The sequence below is a fragment of the Rhinopithecus bieti genome, unplaced genomic scaffold, assembly GCF_001698545.2.
Source record: "Rhinopithecus bieti isolate Rb0 unplaced genomic scaffold, ASM169854v2 scaffold_42745, whole genome shotgun sequence".
In the NCBI taxonomy this organism is placed as follows: domain Eukaryota; kingdom Metazoa; phylum Chordata; class Mammalia; order Primates; family Cercopithecidae; genus Rhinopithecus; species Rhinopithecus bieti.
The window spans coordinates 3,770,801-3,790,580 of NW_016819184.1; the positions used below are offsets into that span (position 1 = coordinate 3,770,801).

The 19,780-nt window shown below is 41.2% G+C and overlaps 1 protein-coding gene across 1 annotated transcript in view; it reads left to right on the forward strand.

Moving 5' to 3' along the window:
- ADAM12 (ADAM metallopeptidase domain 12) overlaps nt 1-17,186 on the forward strand; it is a 321,053-nt gene extending 303,867 nt beyond the window's left edge. Inside the window, exons 23-24 of the mRNA XM_017858613.1 lie at nt 9,818-9,948; nt 12,196-17,186. Coding sequence (XP_017714102.1) covers nt 9,818-9,948; nt 12,196-12,256 — 192 coding nt within the window. The 3' untranslated portion in view covers nt 12,257-17,186. The remainder of the gene's footprint in view (nt 1-9,817; nt 9,949-12,195) is intronic.
- Nucleotides 17,187-19,780: the final 2,594 nt, after the last annotated feature.

A 19,780-nucleotide genomic window follows, 5' to 3' on the forward strand; every position in this document is an offset into this window, starting at 1 on the left:
GGGAAAATAGAAAAGCACCTACGTTGAAATATTGGGGGCTGATTCCCCCAACAGGGTGGATGTGCAAGGTTGTTACATAGGTAAACATGTGCCATGGTGGTTTGCTGCACAGATCATCTCATCACCTAGATATTAAGCTGGGCATCCATTAGCTATTCTTTCTGATGTACTTCTCCTCCCGCTACCTGATTGTGTCCATGTGTTCTCATCATTTAGCTCCCACTTATAAGTGAGAACATGGGGTTTTTGGTTTTCTGTTCCTGCGTTAGTTTGCTGAGGATAATGGCCTCCAGCTCCATCCATGTCCCTGCAAAGGACATGATCCCATTCCTTTTTATGGCTGCATAGTATTCCATGGTATATATGTACCACATGTTCTTACCCAGTGTATCATTGATGGGCATTTAGGTTGATTCCATGTCTTTGCTATTGTGAATAGTGCTGCAATGAATATATGCATGCATGTATAATAGAATGATTTCTACTCCTTTGGGTATATACCCAATAATGGGATTCCTGGGTCAAATGGCATCTCTGCTGCTAGGTCTTTGAGGAATCATTACACTGTCTTCCACAGTGGTTGAACTAATTTACACTCCCACCAACAGTGTAAAAGCATTCCTTTTGCTCTGCAACCTTACCAGCATCTTTCTGACTGGCATGAGATGGTAGGTCATTGTGGTTTTGATTTGCATTTCTCTAATCAGTGATGTTGAGCTTTTTTTCATGTTTGTTGGCTCTGTGAATGTCTTCTTTTGAGAAGTGTCTGTTCATGTCTTTTGCCCACTTTTTACTGGGCCTGTTTTCTTGTAAATTTAAGTTCCTTATGGATGTTAGTTATTAGACTTTTGTCAGATGGATTGAAAAATTTTCTCCCATTCTGTAGGTTGTTCATTCTGATGTTTCTTTTGCTATACAGACGCTCTTTAATTAGATCCCATTTGTCAATTTTTGCTCTTGATGTCATCATGAAATCTTTTTGCATGCCTATGTCCTGAATGGTATTGCCTAGATTTTCTCCTGGGGTTTTTATAGTTTTGGGTTTTATATGTAAGTCTTTAATCAATCTTGATTTGATTTTTGTATATGGTGTAAGGAAGGGGTCCAGCTTCAATTTTCTGCATATCGCTAGCCAGTTCTTCCACCACTATTTATTAAATAGGGAATCCTTTCCCCATTGCTTTTTGTCAGGTTTGTTGGAGATCAGATGGTTGTAGGTATGCAGTCTTATTTCTGGGTTCTCTATTTTGTTACACTGGTCTATGTGTCTGTATCAGTACTATGCCATTTTGGTTACCATAGCTTTGTAGTATAGTTTGAAGTCAGGTAACATGATGTCTTCAGCTTTGTTTTTTTGCTTAGGATTGTCTTGGCTATTTGGGCTCTTTTGGGATTCCATATGAATTTTTAGTTTTTTCTAATTTGGTGAAGAATGTCAGTAGTAGTTTGATGGGAATAGCATTGAATCTATTTGGGCAGTGTGGCCATTTTCATATTGCTTCTTTCTATTCATAAGCATGGAATGTTTTTCCATTTGTTTATGTCCCCTGATTTCTTTGAGCAGTGGTGTAGTTCTCCTTGAAGAGGTCCTTCACTTCCCTTGTTAGCTGCATTCCTAGGTATTTTACTCTTTTTGTGGCAATTCTGAATGGGAACTCATTCATGATTTGACTGTTGGCTTGCCTGTTGGTGTATAGGAATGCTAGCAATTTTTGCACATTGATTTTATATACTGAGACTTTGCTGAAGTTGCTTAAGAAGCTTTTGGGCTGAGACAATGGGGTTTTCAAGATATAGGATCATGTCATCTGCAAAGATAGTTTGACTTCCTCTCTTCCTATTTGAATATGCCTTCTCTTGCCAGATTGCCTATCCCAGAACTTCCAATACTATGTTGGCTAGGAGTGGTGAGAGAGGGCATCTTGTCTTATGCCAGTTTTCAAGGGGGAAAGCTTCCAGTTTTTACTCATTCAGTATGATATTGGCGTGGGTTTGTCATAGATGGCTTTTATTATTTTGAGGTATGTTCCTTCAATAACTAGTTTATTGGGAGTTTTTTTTTTTTTTTTTTACATTATGGGGTGAATTTTATTGAAGGCCTTTTCTACATCTATTGAGATAATCATATGGCTTTTGTCTCTAGTTCTGTTTATGTGATAAATCACATTTATTGATTTGCATATACTGAACCAACCTTGTATCCCAGGATGAAGCCTACTTGATTGTGGTGGATAAGCTTTTGGATGTGCTGCCAGATTGTTTGCCAGTATTTTGTTAAGGATTTTTGCATCAATGTTCATCAAGGATATTGGCCTGAGGTTTTCTTCTTTTGTTGTATCTCTGCCAGATGTTGGGATCAGGATGCTGCTGGCCTCATAGAATTAGAGAGTAGTCCCTTCTTTCCAATTTTTTTGGAATAGTTTCAGCAGAAATGGTACCAGCTCCATTCTGTATATCTTGTAGCGTTCAGCTGTAAATCTGTCTGGTCCTGGGTTTTGTTTGGTTGGTAGGCTATTTATTACAGCCTCAATTTCAGAACTCATTGTTGGCTATTCGGGGATTTGGTTTCTTCCTGGTTCTGTTTCAGAGGGTGTATTTGCTCTAGATTTTCTAGTTTATGTGCATAGAGGTGTTTATAGTATTATCTGATAGTTGTATTTCTGTGGGATCGACAGTGATATCCCCCTTAACATTTCTGATTGTGTCTATTTGATTCTTAGTCTAGCTGATGGTCTATTTTAGTAATTTTTTTTTCAAAACACTAGTTCCTAGATTCATTGATTTCTAGAAGGGTTTTTCATGTCTCTATCTCCTTCAGTTCCACTCTGATCTTGGTTATTTCTTGTCTTCTGCTAGCTTTGGGGTTTGTTTGCTCTTTGTTTCCCTAGTTCTTTGATTATGATGTTAGGTTGTTAACTTGATCTTTCTACATTTTTGATGTGGTCATTTAGTGCTATAGCTTTCCCTCTTAACACTGCTTTAGCTGCATCCCAGAGATTCTGGTATGTAGTCTCTTTGTTCTCATTAGTTTCAAAGAACTTTTTGATTTCTGCCTTAATTTCATTATTTACCCAAGAGTCATTCAGGAGCAGGTTGTTCAGGTTCCATGGAGTTGTGTGGTTTTAGTAGATTTCTTAATCTTAAGCTCTAATTTGATTACACTGTTTAACAATTATTTCAGTTTTTTTGCATTAGCTGAGGAGTGTTTTACTTCTGATTATGTGATCAGTTTTAGAGTAAGTGCTGTGTAGTAATGAGAAGAACGTAGATTGTTGGTTTTGGGTGGACAGTTCTAGAGACGTGTAACCGATCCATTTGCTCCAGAGCTGAGTTCAAGTCCTAATGTCTTTGTTGATTTGCTGTCTAATATTGTCAGGGGGTGTTAAAGTCTCTTACTATTATTGTGTGAGAGTCTAAGTCTCTTTGCAGGTCTCTAAGAATTTGCTCTATGAATCTGGGTGGTATTAGATGCACATATATTTAGGATGGTTAGCTCTTCCTATTGAACTCTTTACCATTATGCAATTTTTTTTTTTTTTGATCTTTGTTTCTGACAAAACAGACTTCTTTAAACCAAGATTGCAACCCCTGCTTTGTTTGCCATTTGCCTGGTAAACTTGCCTCCATCCCTTTATTTTGATCCTATGTGTATCTTGGCACATGAGATGGGTTTCTTGAAGACAGCTCACCAATGGGTCTTTCTTCATTATCCAGATGATATTGGGCCAGATATGAAATTCCAGGTTGGAAAATCTTGAAGAATGTTGAACATTGGTCCCCAATCTCTTCTAGCTTGTAGGGTTTCCACTGGGAGGTCTGATAGGCTTTCCTTTGTAGGGGACCTGGTTTTTTTCTCTGGCTGCCCTTAACATTTTTTCTTTCATTTTGACCTTGGAAAATCTGATTATGTGTCCTGGGGTTGGTCTTCTCATGGAGTATCTGATCAGGGTTCTCTGGATTTCCTGAATTTGAATGTTAGCCTGTCTTGCCAGGTAGGGGAAGTTCTCCTGGATTATATCCTGAAGTATGTTTTCCATCTTTGTGGGCTTATCTACCTCTGATCTTCGAGGTTGCTGACCTTTGGATTTTTGTGGGTTGTTTTCTGTTTAACAATCTGGCCACTCTTCCGTAAGGCTGCTGCAATTTGCTGGGGGGTCTCTGTTCTGCCTGTCTCTTCGGGTACTCCAATCACTTGTAGATTTGGTCTCTTTACATAATACCATATTTCTCAGACCTTCTGTTCATTCCTTTTCATTCTTTTTTCTCTTTTGTCTGCCCATCTTATTTCAGAAGGAGAGTCTTCAAGCTCTGGGATTCTTTCCTCTGCTTCGTCTGTTTTGCTGTTAATACTTGATTGTGAAGTTCGTGTAGTGTTTTTTAGCTTTAACAGGCCAGTTATGTTCCTCTCTAAACTGGCTATTTTGGCTGTCAGCTCCTGTATTATCATGATTCCTAGCTTCTTTGAATTAGGTTACCACATGCTCCTTCAGCTCAGCAAAGTTCTTTATTACCCACCTTCTCAAGCCTACTCTGTCATTTCAGCCATCTCAGCCCCAGCCTAGTTCTGAGCACTTGCTGGAGAGGTTGTTGCCATGATTTGGAGAAAAAGTGGCACTCTGGCTTTTTGAGTTTGTGTTGATTCTTTCTCATCTTTGTGGGCTTAGCTACCTTTGATCTTTGATGCTGCTGACCTTTGGATGAGGTAGTTGTTTTCTGTTTAACAGTTTGGCCACTCTTCTGTAAGGCTACTGCAATTTGCTGGGGGTCTGCTCCAGACCCCAGTAGCCTGTTTTTCTTGTACCACTTCCCATGGTGGGGGTTCCCTTGGCTGTGTGTCACTCCCAGGTAGGCCATCGCCTCACCCTGGTTGTTTTTGTTGTTGTTCTCCGTGTGTCTATTTGTTTCACTAATCAATCCCACTTAGTGTATAATCAAATTTTATTTTTTTCTAGATGACTACCTAGTAATCCTTAATACCATTTATTTTGTCCTTGATTGATTGGCATTGGCCTATGTTTTATTAGATTTGTCTGGTTTCTCGTTCTCCTCTACCTTCAACCAGCTCAAGGTCTTATATGATCTTCCTCTTGCTACTATTAGATCTTGGAAACATGACTTTAATCTCCCCTCTACAAATGTGAAATAATAGTACTTGCCTTTTGGGACCTTGTGATAGTTACCTGAAAATATTAGGAACTTTCCTTTAAACATTGCTTTACCTTGCTCACTGTCCAAGTTGTATTTTGTATTTTTTAAATAGTCTACATGTTCTCTTCTGTTTTCCTCCTTGGCCCAAAGATTGAACTTATTTTTTGTTTTTAAAATATTTAAAATATAGAAAAGTAAAAACAAACTAAAATTTACTCATTTATTCTACATAGAAATAACCATTGTTTCACATCTTTCTAGATGTATATGCCTAAATTTCAGAAATATGCATACTCTATCACTTTTTTAAAAAACATTAAAGTCACTACATTAGCCTCCCTCCAGATACAATCACTGTTGTAAGTTTGATTTAATAGAATATTTTGAATATTTTTGTATAAATATGTATCCATGAATATAGTTTTGTGTTTTAAACTTTACATAATGGTATCAAACTGTACTTCATGCAATTTGCACTCATCTATGTTGTACGTTTTTTGCTTCTAGAAGTTCTCTTTGGTTCTAATTCAACTGTGCTAGCTTGTCTTGCACTTCTTTAAACATAGTAAGAAAACTTTTTCCAATAATCCCAAAATCTGAAGTCTTTGGATATGTTACTGCTGAAGTTTCTATCACTTCTCACTCCTGGTGCCTTGTTTCCTTGTATGCCTTTTTTCCCATGAGTTCATTTTTTTAAATTATAGTTCTTCGAGGCCTAGGATGCAGGTGTAGTCTTCCATAAAGGGTTATTTTGCCTCTGCCAGGTGCCTGGGGGCAGTACCAGTTTGAGACCACTTCAAATGGCTTGGAGCTTACTGAACTACTCAGGTGATGTGATTTCAGCTTCAAGTCCTCAAGGAAAATTTGTGGGACAGGTTTATTTTCCTCCCTTGGTCTGTCAAGTACCAGAAGAATGCTCCTTATAGTAACCTGGGGATAGATTATAGTATGCATTTACTTCTAGAAGATTCTTAACCTGCGGTCTCGTCTGTAGAGCCCAACTTGAACGGAGAGGAGTCGGGAAGAGAATTCTCTCTCATTAAACTTGGACATTTGGTTTCTGCCCATGTGTCTTGACCTCGTTGTATTCCTCACTGTGAAAGTATCAAAACCCACATTTAGGTTTCCCTAACTTGCCAGATGCCTCCATCTTCAGTTACTATTCCCTCTCCATGCTGCTGCTTTCACTTAGATTTAAACATTTACTGCCTTGTAACTCTTGGTGGTTATCAGAGAAGGGGTACAGCACAACAACAGAGCCTGCCATGTTACTGGAAATGGAAGGCCCGCCTATCAACTTTGGCAAGTTCCATACCACCTACATTAGGGTTTGCAACATTTATATTCTGATCTATAGCCATAATTCCCACAACTCTTTTTAGCTAGAGGTAGACCGAATTTGTACAGTGAAACATGTTGATGCTGCCCCAGCCCTGCATGAACTCACCAGGGATCTCTGGGGCATCTCTGGCATTTTCCTGTGATGAATTCCAGTCTTCCTGCAGAGATTTCTCTGCCTGCAGAGATTTCTCTGGATAAGCAGGGCATGTTTACTCTCGCTTACCATGTGAAGTTGATAACAGCTGAGACTTCTTCATGATGCTGGTCAAGGCAAAGTGGTTATATTTGGATTTAAAATTGTTTTGAAACCTCTAAAAAATTTGAAATATGTGGCTATTACCAGAACATGAGCAGAAAATAGAAGAATGGAACAGCCCTATTTAATAGCATACCTGGATTTTTCTTCAATATCTGGAAGAAGTTAAGAGGGCATAAGAATGAGGTTTGAATTCTTCATTTCCTTGTTTGAAAATAGATTTAAAGAAATGTTTATCATGTGTGAGCAATCTGCCTAGAGTCATTTCTCAGCTCCCTTCAGATGATGCTTGGTGATCACACAACTTCTCTGCGACAGGTTCAGGTTCAGGTTTTGCAAAGGCAGAATGAAAAGCAACACCTAAAAGAGAGCATGGCAATGTCGTCCCTTCCTCCAAGGTCAAAATGTGCAGCTGGTGCTTCTTGCATCATAGGTTCCACACCTCCATGCCTAATGTCTAAGACACGAAGGCACATCTTCTTGGACTAACCCCACTGTTCCATGGCCATTCTGTCCCAGTTAAGCCCTGGCAGGAAGCCAGCATCTTACCTAGGCAACATCTTTGCTTGCAACCTGTCTCATGCTTCCATCCAAACCATGTCCTGGCCATGGCTAGAGGAAGCAGATGGTGCCTGCACTGATCCCCAGGTTGGAGGACAGACCCTTCAATCAGCATCTCAGCCATTTGGGTTTTCTTCACTATGGTGACCATATAATTTATCTTCTAACATAGGAGACGTGCCTGTGATTAATAAACAGGATGATAAACAAATTGCGAATGTCCCAGGCAAACTAGAATGAATGGCTCACCTAATTATCTCCTATGTTTCCATGATCAATTCAAATATATTGTGATAGATACCTTTTTCCTCCAGCATTGCAATAAAAACCTGACGTTATCTTTATTGTCAAGACAGCTTAGTCATACTTAGCAGAACTAGTATTGCTTAATTATTTCAATTTGATGAGTGCATACATCCATTTTTACATGACACACTAATGTCTTGCTCATGGTTTTCTGTTAGCTATAGGAAAGGGAGCTTGATTTGTTATCTTAATTATCCAAAGTTTGTTAGTAGGGTTACAGTGCTTTTTGGTGGTAAATTCACGCCATTAATAACTGTAATCCAGCAGTAGCTAACACTCATGGGTTAGTGCATGCCAGGCCCTGTGCTAGGAGCAATATCTCATTTAACCTTCACATCCACCCGGGAGGAAGGGACTATGACCATCCCCTCTCTACCAGTGAGGACAGTGTGTGTGTATGTGGAGCTGGTTGAATATATAAACAAACCATGCTCTTGGGCACATTATACGGCCTTTATTCCTAGCTAGGGGATTTTTTTCTAGTTGATGTTTCCTTTAATGAAAACTAATGTAGAAATGTCACTTCTAAGTCTGTCCCTTGTTCTGGGACTTTTTCCTAGCCCAAAGTGTCCATTGTTCCAACTCATCTTCCACACACCTATGGTTTACAGACTTCTGTGGTAGCTTCCTTTGCTTTACAAAGATATGTTAAATGGTGATTATATTGTTGCATTCTTTCAGCTGAGCCCCAACTGCTGAATGTCATTTCATGTGATTGGCACTGTGAGAGAAATTCAAGTGTTTGAAATCATTGTTGAGTGTTGCTAGATATAAGGAATACTGGGTCCTATGATGGTGGATTGGAGCATTTGATTATTAGGGGTGTTCTGTCTCCTTGGAGGTTCTAGCACCATTTCTGACAGACGTTCTATGCATTCATGAAGACAAATTTCCAGGCTTCAAGGACAAGACATGGCACCCACATTCACCTGGGGCCAAGAGCAGAGATGTGTCCAACACTGACTTCTGCACACAGCTCCAATGAACGCCTCTCTCATGTGTATCCACAGGAGGGGCCCCACGAAAAAAAGCGGCATGTGTTCTTACATTTTTTTTTTTTTTTTTGAGACAAAGTCTTGCTCTATCACCCAGGCTGGAGTGCCGTGGCTCAATCTCAGCTCACTGCAACCTCTGCCTCCCAGGTTCAAGTGATTCTCCTGCCTCAGCCTCCCGAGTAGCTGGGATTACAGGCACATGCCAGGCTAATTTTTTTTGGTATTTTTAGTGGAGACGGGGTTTCACCATGTTGGCCAGCCTGGTCTCAAACTCCTGACCTCAGGTGATCCGCCCGCCTCGGCCTCCCAAAGTGCTGGAATTACAGGCGTGAGCCACCACGCCCTGCCGTTTTTCTATTTCTATTAAACATTTTTAAATTGTGGCATGAAGGAATGCTGATATTAATAACTATTAAGTGTGTGCTGGGAACTTTCTATGCATTATTTTCTTTAATCCTCATAACAATGCTGAGATAGGTCTTTTTCCCCACATTTTCCAGAGAAAGAGGTCAAGTGACTTGCACAAGTCCCAAAGCATCATTTTTGGCTAAAACCCAGCATGGAATAACCCCACCTTCCCTGGCCAACTCCCTCACTGGCTTCTGGTCAACACAGCCCTGCCCCTTAGTGTGTTTACAAAACTTGACTTGCCCCTCAGACCACTGCATCAATTCTTTGAGCTTATGAGAAAGTATTTAGTGGAGGAACTTCGGTGCATTTCACAGAGCCATCTGGAGCAACATGTGGAATAGTGCCTGCACATGGCCGACTGAGCACGACCATCCTCACCATCTAATCCACCCACAGATGAGCGAGTCCTGCTATGTGATATTGACAAAACTGAAGAAATGAATGTGATGTTGAAAAGATTTTCACCAACTTCTCATTTTAGAGTGATTAGAGAGCACAGGAAAGTGTGTGTTCTCAGGGTGACATTGGCAGAGAAACCCCAACATCAACTCTACCCCAGGGCCCAGGGACAGCCCAGAAGCCCCATAGTCGAGTGTTTATAACTGTGATCCATGGATAAGTCTTAAATGTTAGAGAAAATTTTGACAAGAAGGTTAATAGAGCTCAGCCTCCACCCATCTTGTATGGTGAGAGGATGATATTCAGGAATCAGGGCCTGTGCCAAGTGGCAGGGCCTGCTTCTCAGGGGCTTCTGCTGGCTCCTGGAAAGTGACTCTGCCTAACGCTATGTTTGTTGCAGGGGACCTGTAAGCCAAACCCCCCTCAGAAGCCTCTGCCTGCAGATCCTCTGGCTAGAACAACTCGGCTCACCCATGCCTTGGCCAGGACCCCAGGACAGCGGGAGACCGAGCTCCGCCTGGCACCCCTCAGGTTCGTGTGACACGCCACGTCTATCTGTCTCTCTCTCTCAAACTCTTGTAGGACCAACCATGGCTAATCCAAGCCAGGACAGGGGTGCAGTTGTCTAGGCCATGCTTCCTGCTCTCCCTACAACTGGGAATACCATAAAATAGACATGACAATTACCGGGAAGGAAGCAGTCCACAGGCTTATAATCACAGGCATCACCACACAGTGCCTATCAACAGCCACAGTGGACCTAAGAGGGCAAATCAAGATGCCGTAAAACTACAGTACCTGAGAAAGCCAAGCCTGTAAGACACAAAGAAAAAGAAGAGCTACCAAGTAGCACGACAGTATGAAGACTGGACACCTGTGTTAGTCTCACATTGCTATGAAGAAATACCTAAGACTGGGTAATTCATAAAAGAGTTTCCATTGGCTCACAGTTCCATAGGTTGTACAGGAAGCATAGCAGCATATGCTTCTGGGGAGGCCTCAGGAAACTTACAATCATGGCAGAAGTGGAAGCAAGCACTTCACGTGGCTGGAGCAGGAGAAAGAGAAAAGGGGGAGGTGCTAAACCATTCAGGAAGGATCTGCCTCCATGATCTAGTCACCTCCCACCATGCCCCACCTTCAACTTTGGGGATTACAATTTGACATGAAACTGGGGCAGGAACACAGATTCAAACCATCTCAACGCCCACCTCCACAACTCTCAGCAGATTCTGCCCAGTCCCTGAGGCCCTGAGACATTAGATGGGTTGGAGGCACACAGCTGGAGCAAGGGACATATGGGGAGTAAGGCAAAGCAGCTGCCCAGCAGCAGGATGCTGGGAAAACAGGGACAATGGGCAAAAGGAATCACCTTTTACAACTTCTCCTGCTTGGTCCACTAGAAAGGCAGAGACCTCAATCCCAACCTCTGCTGGGAAGCTAACCCCATGGTGTGGGGGAGCCAGCTCACCCTGGTTGGTGAGCGCTAACAAATTTCCAGGAATTTAAACCTAGCCAATAGTAAGGATTCAGTTATACAAATGTATAAGTTATATTAGAAACAAAGGTAATAAGTGCTCAAAACTCACTCCATGTTTTAATCTCCATTTTGCTGTAATTATCTGTGCTCTTGAGATTGCACTTGACCATTATTTCTGTATGGCAGAAAACCTAGGTCATGGTAGCTGCCTGCATCTCTTCCATGTTTAGTGACATCAGGTGGTAGCTTGAAATCAGCCACAGGGGGAGTACTTACACCATAGAAATCGGCAAACACTGCAAATCAGGCTTTCCTGCCCCCAACCCCATGGACTGTTAAACATTTACCAACACACAGCTGAGTTAAACCCAAGCCAAAGTACTCTTCTGACACACATGCCCTCTTGGCAGGAAGCCTGCTTTATGAGCGCAAAAGAACCAAAGGTACTGTGTTGGCCAGGCCCTGGGTTCAGGACCTCTGAAGGAGAAGACACACTGGAGTGATTTCATTACAGCTCTTGGGAAGAATGTTTGGCCTGTGAAAGAAAGAGCTGCCTAATAAATCTCAGAGATAAAGGCGGTCAAAGGGTCAGGACAATTGCTTAATTCCCGACTGCATAAATAGAAAATAATTGCGTAGCATCCTAATTATTTCATTGTGGTTTGCATGTTGATCTTGAAGTTATTGTTCTTGTTCTATTTGAGGAAGAAACACTACATGAACACAATGAGGGGAAGCCCTTTTTCGGAAATGCCCTCAAGCCGTGGCTGATCTTACCTCTGTCAGTTGCTGATTTTGGTCCTGTCCTGCACATTTCATTTTTGAGGGATACTGGGTGCCCACCTTTGCTCCCTGTTCTCTGGAGCTGTGCTGCGGGATACAGGGACTGCTAGGCATGTTGTGCCTGGTAAAAGTCTTACTGTATTTTGAAGACTTAGTACCCTAAAATGTCAACTATCATTTTTTTTCTATTGATGACCTGTTGAAATAATCCTCTAGGTATACTGAGTTAAATGTATTACTAAAGTTAATTTCACCTCTCTTTACTTTTTTCATGTAGCTACTAGAAAAATTTCTTGTGTAGCTCACGTTTTTTCTGTGGGACAGTGCTGTTCTAGAGCCGACTTGTGGGTGGGAAGTGCAGCTTTGGAGAGGTCTCCCACCGCCGTTATGAGGGGCAGTGCTATCTGACACAGAAAACCCTTCAGCCTGTCAGAATACATCTCCAGCCCCAGACCTCTCTATCCTCAGAATCACTTCTCAAGGGCTCTGATCTTTCTTTTCCTCTCTTCATTCAGACTTGCTCCACAATATCCACACCAAGTGCCCAGATCCACCCACACCGCCTACATTAAGTGAGAAGCCAACACCTTTTTTCAACAGTGAAGACAGAAGTTTGCACTATCTTTCAGCTCCAGTTGGAGTTTTTTTGTACCAACTTTTAGGATTTTTTTAATGTTTAAAACATCATTACTATAAGAACTTTGAGCTACTGCCGTCAGTGCTGTGCTGTGCTATGGTGCTCTGTCTACTTGCTCAGGTACTTGTAAATTATTAATTTATGCAGAATGTTGATTACAGTGCAGTGCGCTGTGGTAGGCATTTTTACCATCACTGAGTTTTCCATGGCGGAAGGCTTGTTGTGCTTTTAGTATTTTAGTGAACTTGAAATATCCTGCTTGATGGGATTCTGGACAGGATGTGTTTGCTTTCTGATCAAGGCCTTATTGGAAAGCAGTCCCCCACCTACCCCCAGCTGTGCTTATGGTACCAGATGCAGCTCAAGAGACCCCAAGTGGAACCTCAGTTGATTTTCTAGATTCCCTATCTCAGGCCAGAGCCAAAGGGCTTCAGGTCCAGGCTGTGTTTGGCTTTCAGGGAGGCCCTGTGCCCCTTGACAACTGGCAGGCAAGCTCCCAGGGACAGCTCTGGGACAGCCGGTAGAAATCTGGCTTCTGGCCAGGAAGTTTTGGAGAGAACCTGGGTTGCAGACAGGAATTTTAAGGTGTAGCCACACAAAGATAGAGACTGGAACACTAGACAGGCTGGAACTTGACCCTGAGTTGACCAGCCATGAGCATGTTTGGCTCAAGGCTGTGCTTGATAGAAATGCCAAGCACTTCCTTTTCTGGCTGTCCTTACAAGAAACCTACTGCCCAGGCACTGCAAACCACCACCTCCCTGTACTGCTTGAAGCCAAGCAAATCACCACAAACTGTAACACAACGATCATATATTCAGACAGATGAGGCTTTCCATGGGACCACAACTATTTTCAGATGTGAACCATTAACCAGATCTAGTCAATCAAGTCTGTCAATAAAAAAATCTCCTTTTACTGCAAAGTTCAACTTATTGAAAATTAGGCAGACTCTTTCTTTATGCTTGCAAAAACTGCAACCAAATGGAATGTGATATTCATGGGTATAGCTCACGTCTGCTATCATTATTCGTAGATATTGGACAAAGAGCTTTCTCTATGGGGCATCCTCTTCTTCCACCTTGGCTGCAGGAATCTTTAAAAGATGCTTTTAACAGAGTCTGAACCTATTTCTTAAACACTTGTAACCTACCTGTTGAGCATCACAGAACGCGATAAAGAAATCAACCTGCCTATCAACTTCCTAAATATGTGTGAGATGCTGTCTTGGGCAGCATCCCCTTGAACTTTTCACTCTTCAAATGCCTGACTAGGGAGCCATGTTTCACAAGGTCTTTAAGATGACTAATGGCATGAGAAATACAAAAATACTCAGATAAAGTAAAATGTCATGATACCTCTCACTTCTGGAGTGAGAAGTGTCTTCTGGAGGGGTCATGTATGACTGGTTTTCACATTAGAAGACAATTGACAACAGTTACATAATTCACTCTGAGTGTATTATGAGAAGGGCTTCTTTTGGGGGTCAACAGTTTTCCTATGCCTTGAAACAAAGAAAAATATGTACCAAGAATCTTGGTTTGCCTTCCAGAAAACAAAACTGCATCTCACTTTCCCGGTGTTCCCCACTGTATCTAGGCAACATAGTATTCATGACTATGGATAAACTAAGTAAACATGTGACACACACACACACACAAAAGGGAACCCAGCTCTAATACATTCCAACTCTTATAGCATGCATCTGTTTATTCTATAGTTAAGTTCTTAAAAATGTAAAGCCATGCTGGAAAATAATACTGCTGAGATACATACAGAATTACTGTAACTGATACTACACTTGGTAATTGTACTAAGGCCAAACATATATATATATATATATACTATTAAAAAGGTTTACAGAATTTTATGGTGCATTATGGGGCACTGTCTTTTAGATGCCCAAATCCTTAGATCTGGCATGTTAGCCCTTCCTCCTATTATAAGAGGATATGAATTGAGTTTTTCTTTTGTTTTTTTGTTCTTAGCTGTAATTCCTATGCTTCTACTTCAGAGAGCCAGGAAGAGTTTGATATTAAAGGAGGTTAAAACTGTGACCTTATGCCATGTCATCAATGGCCACTTAGGGGCCGTGGCTGATGACACATTCTTATCTCTACAGTACTAATTTGTTTTTATAGAGCCATGCATTTTATTTCTGAATAAGAACATATTTAAACTAATATTCCCTTACAATACAGACAGTATTAATCCTTCCAAGATGCAATATTTATCAAGTGAAGCATATTTAACAGCAAATTCCATTATAACGTAACTTAGGAAACGAACCAATAACCAGGGTGTTTTGTGGTGGGGGGAGGCAGGGGGTGGAGTACTCTTTTTTATATCCTCAAAACAACAACAAAAAAATTAATACTTATATATTTCAATGGCAATCTAGTTTTTTTAAAATATTGTATAGGCATGAATAATAGAGGTGGTTTGAGTTTTATAAGGCCATCACCTGGAAAGTCAATGCGACTAGACACAAAGTAGCCCAGAGGCCACTTTTCTTCCTACAGTTTCTTATACTTGTAGGTTCTATGACCTCACTTCATAGGTTCCAGGCAATTCCACTGAAAGGTTTGTCTCCTGAAATTTTTTAAGTTTGTTTTCCTGACACATGTAATCAGATGTGTAGCAACCGGGGGAAACGAAGCCTAACATTCTCCATTGTGGAAATACACACAGGAGGTTACACTTCCCAGGGTGGATTTTTCCAGCTTACACATGTGGGATGACATCACAGAAACCACAAAAGCAGCAAATTAAACTGTAGGAGAGTAAATACTCCTGACGAGTCTCGGGGGGGACATTTTTATGCCTTCTTAACTTTATGAGAATTCTCAGGCTTAACTATAGGCCATTGTTCCCTGGCAAATCAATACATCAATGCATCCTCAAAAAAAAAAAAACAAAAAAACCCTGCTAACACTGTGTCAGAATGTTCTTAGGAGCCTATGGTCTCCACGGTGCTAAAAAGAGCCTGGTGCTGGGCCGACTGGCAGGGCTGAGCGTCCTCCTGCCCCTTTGCCACTGATGTTTACTAAGCACTCTGAGCCAATGAGACCCCCAGCAGCAGAAAGGGTACAAGGCAGTGACAGGGCAGCAGGGCCAGATCTTTCTCATGCACCCTGACCTCTTGCAGACTTTCCCCGTGAGGTGTACTCATTTCAAAACTGCTATATGCAGGGCTCCCATATGTTATCACTCAGGCTGAGAGATCCTTCCTCACTGCCCACAGCACACTCAGGCTGGAGATCCTTCCTCACTGCGCTCAAGACGGCCCCAGCCAGACACCAGTTACCCAGCTGAAAGTCACAAACCCTCCCAGAAGTCTCCCAACACTAGTGCTGACCAGAGGTGGGGCTCTCAGGCTAGGAGTTTCACACACTATGACAGGCTTCTGGGGGACACTGCAGGACCCCTTTTCGCCTCCTCTCCCATGCTAGAAGCCAGCCCTAGGCAGTTGCAGTTACTCCCTGTGACTCAGCAGCAGGCTGATTCAACACAGCTGCCCACAGGAAGCCAGTGGCCAATACATCTGTTTACCTTTCCCTATCACCCAGACACAAGCCCCTTTCCCAGGTCAAACCCCAGGCCAATGCATCTCCAGTTTCTGACAGTCAAATTGCTATTTCCGTTGCTACTTTAGATCAGCCAAAGTGGTGACTGCTGCAGTGTGTGGCTGTCCCTACAAGGCCCACCCAAGGGATGCCCAAAGGCCAACCTTCTCCAGGGCCACAGCCCAGAGCAACCCCACCAGCCTGAGTCCAGCAGAGGACCTCCCACCCAATGCCTTGTTCTAATTAGAAGGGGAAGTTAGCCATAGAAAATCAACTTATAATTACAAAATTCTCTTAACTCACCTTAAAGTTCCTATTGACATCTATTGCTTTTAAACCTATTTGAAAACTCTGATACTAAAACAAATGGCACTCTAAGAAAGTTTGAGAGCCCCATGCTAAGAACCATTTCTGTGCAGTGAAGATGTTTCCAGAAGCTACTTACCTACATGTGAATGTGCCATTTTCTTTCCTTTTGTAGAGAAAATCCCCTTCACTTTTTGGAACAGTAATGACAGCTTCTAGTACAGCCATTTACAGTTTCATATGAGAAAAATTAAGAATAACTATAAAATTGTTAAAATAGCCAACAATGGATAATGATGGCCAGAAGATTTAACACATAAAGTAATTCTCAGTGTAAAGCTATTCAGCTCTTCCAGGTTGAATGCCCTGGAACCCATCCTGACCTTCCACATCGTCTTCAAAAAGCAGTTTCCCTGTTCCCCGTGATTCTCCTATAAGGTAACTCTCTAGTCCTCCATTTAGCACATATTAAATCCTCCAAAGAATAAGTATCATGTGATTATTTTAGTTTTACAAAAAAAGGTGAATGGCATTTTATTTTCATGGCCTATAAGCAGGTACATTAGTAGGGCAGTGATAGGAAAACAAATTAGACCAAAAAAAAAAAAAATCCTCTACAAATCCAAGGCAGGAAAAGTGGTGGCAGAGTGACTCATTCTCCTGTCCCTCCCATCAAGTCAAATCGGGAGGCTGTAGTGAATGCTTGTTCTTTGAATGTGTGGCAATTGTTCCTGTAACTCTTTAAAACGTGGCTATAGGCTATTTAGCACAGTATACATTAAAGATACAGTTATGTAAACCAGCACAGTAATTTTATAGTGCTTTGTCCATTTATCATGCTTTGGTTTGCTAATTTTTTCACGTACCTTTTTATATCAGTCTGTTGCTTTTGTACACATCTCTCATATTGGGGTTTGACAGGTAAACACAACCTGCTATTTCAGTAGAAAAAATGATTGTTACAAATATTAAACCCAATAAATAGTATAAAGGTAAATGTCAACATGTATCTCATTTGTTACTGAGAATGTTACAAAATTGGGGAAGGCCTTCATGTAGAAAAATGTATTCTCATTCATTTATAGATGCTTGAGAAAATTTTGGAACAGTACAAGAAGAAACTACGAAGAATGGTTGGCAGGGTGGGGGTGTTTAAGGGGTGTGTGCTACTAGCCTCATGAATGTGTGAGACCGTGGCACAGGAAGGAAGATGCTCACACAAGCCTGGGGGGTGGGGCTTGATATGGTTTTTGAACAATGTGAATGTATAACCTAACTTGTTAAAACTCATCTGTTTATATAAGAAATCCAAAAAGCAAGCAAGCAGTGGTACATACATTAATATCAGAGTTATTTGGTATGAAAATTCAAGTGTATGAAAAACGTAAGTGTAAACAGGTACCTATTTACAAGTTTAAGAAACGCAGCATCCAACTTAATAAAACTACAGAAAATACAAAGAAAAATACGTACACAAAATGCTAACAACAAGAATAAAGGAATTCTTTTTTTTTTTTTTTTTTTTTTTTTTTAAGACAGAGCTCTCACTCTGTCACCTCAGGCTGGGTGTGCAATGGGTGTGGATCTCAGCTCACTGCAACCTGTGCGTCCTGCGGTTCAAGGAGATTCTCCTGGCCTCAGCTTCCTGAGTAGCTGGGATTACAGGCACAGGGTCCACCACGCCTGGCTAATTTTTGTATTTATATAGAGACAGGGTTTTTTTTTTTTTTTCCATGTTGGCCAGGCTGGTCTCTAACTCCATAACCTCATGATCCGCCACCTTGGCCCTTCCCAAAATGCTGGGATTACAGGTATGAGCCACCACACCCAGCCGAAGGAGTCTTTATTCTTACCATTCTCCACCTATGATCACACAAGCTGGCAAAAATTAGTACATATAAAACTTCAACCATAATTGATACATATATAACAGGATACTCCAAATATACAGAATATATCATCTTTCCAAGTGCCTTGGAGGAAAAAAAATTCTCAAAAAATAATTCCATACCCTAGAAATGTAATGATTCATTAGTTTTCAAAGATGAATTACAGATTAGAAAACAGGAAGTGAAAACATTTGTAATAGCACACATGATGGTAGGGATTCTCAAACTCTTGGAATTAGAACAACTCACTTGTTCAAACCCATTAAAATCCATTGCTCATGCCCTTTCCCTGGAGATTCCAATTCAGAGAGCTGAGATGGGGCTATGAAATGTGTACTTAGCAAGTTCTCCCAGTTGTATTTTTCATCAAAAGTTTAGAAAACTTCTATGATAATGTAACTAAAGCACTGCTGGGGGAAAATTCATAGCCCTAAATCTATATATTAATTTGTAAAGGATGAAAACGGGAATTTAATATCCACTATAAGTTATAAAAGGAACAATAAAATAAACCCAGGGGAAAAAAATAGAAGAAGTGAATTTGTAGATCTAAGGATAAGTTCATTAGAAAAAAATAGAGCTAATAAAACTATGAGTTGCTCTTTGGGAAAATTCAAACAGTGTATATAGACCACCTTCTAATCTCATTAAGCAAAAAGAAGAAAAAGAGCAAACATACATAGCATATGAGCATGAAGAATCCTGCAGTCCACCATAACCCAGGGAGATGATCTCAAGAATATAAGGATGGATCGTTATTGATCAGGAGGGTGGGCAGTTTTGCCAAGCTTGATGTCAACCAGAAGGGATGCACACTCCTTCCACAGAGCAGGCTAGTGAATACAGTCTACAACAGACCAAAAAATGAAACTAAGGTGAATGTCAACATTGACCACCAACCAAAGGAGGAACCTCTGGAGAGTTGTAAATGTGCTCCAATTTTAAAGAGGTTTTAAAATCTAATCTGGCAAATCTAAAGGAATATGCATTTGTACAAAAGGTAAAACACTCATGAAATATTTAAGGAATGGACTATACATGGTCCACAAATCCAATTCCTAAATCGAATATTCTGTGAGCTCTTTGGAATAAAGCTGATTGCTAACATCAATAAAATTGTGTGCTTTTTCTCTATGCCCCTCAGCACACGCTTTAGAGCTTTAATTACCTTTTATTAGTCTTTCCTTACAGGGGAAAAAAAAAAAAATCCACTCCTCCACAGACCTTTGTAGCTGGTTTTCCCATGGGGCCAAGTTAACCAGTGTGTCTCTGGAGACATAAAATTCATGTGGTCTGTGTGCTCACTTTTTGCTGATTTTGAAGAGTGTTTGCTGAGTTGAAGCCTACATTTGTGTCTTTAAGCTCCCAACCAGCAGACATGGTTGCGGTTAATTCCTACTTGTCTAGGAACTGCATGATCAGCATCAGAAAACCTTCTGCTCTGAAGACAAAATTTAATACACTACCCTTTGGCCATGTCGTCAATCCATGAGCAGGCTAAGTCTTTCATTGTCAGGGCCTGAGTATAGGCAAACACATTAGACCTGTCTGTGGTCTAAGAAGGCTGACCCTCAACCAGACACCTCTAATAGAACAGAACTGGAGTCGTGAAATATGTATTTTGAGCTTTGATGTGAGGCCAACAGCTGAAGAGAAAACTCCTGGACTTTTCGAAGGAGCACCACTCCAGGAGGGAGCAGTG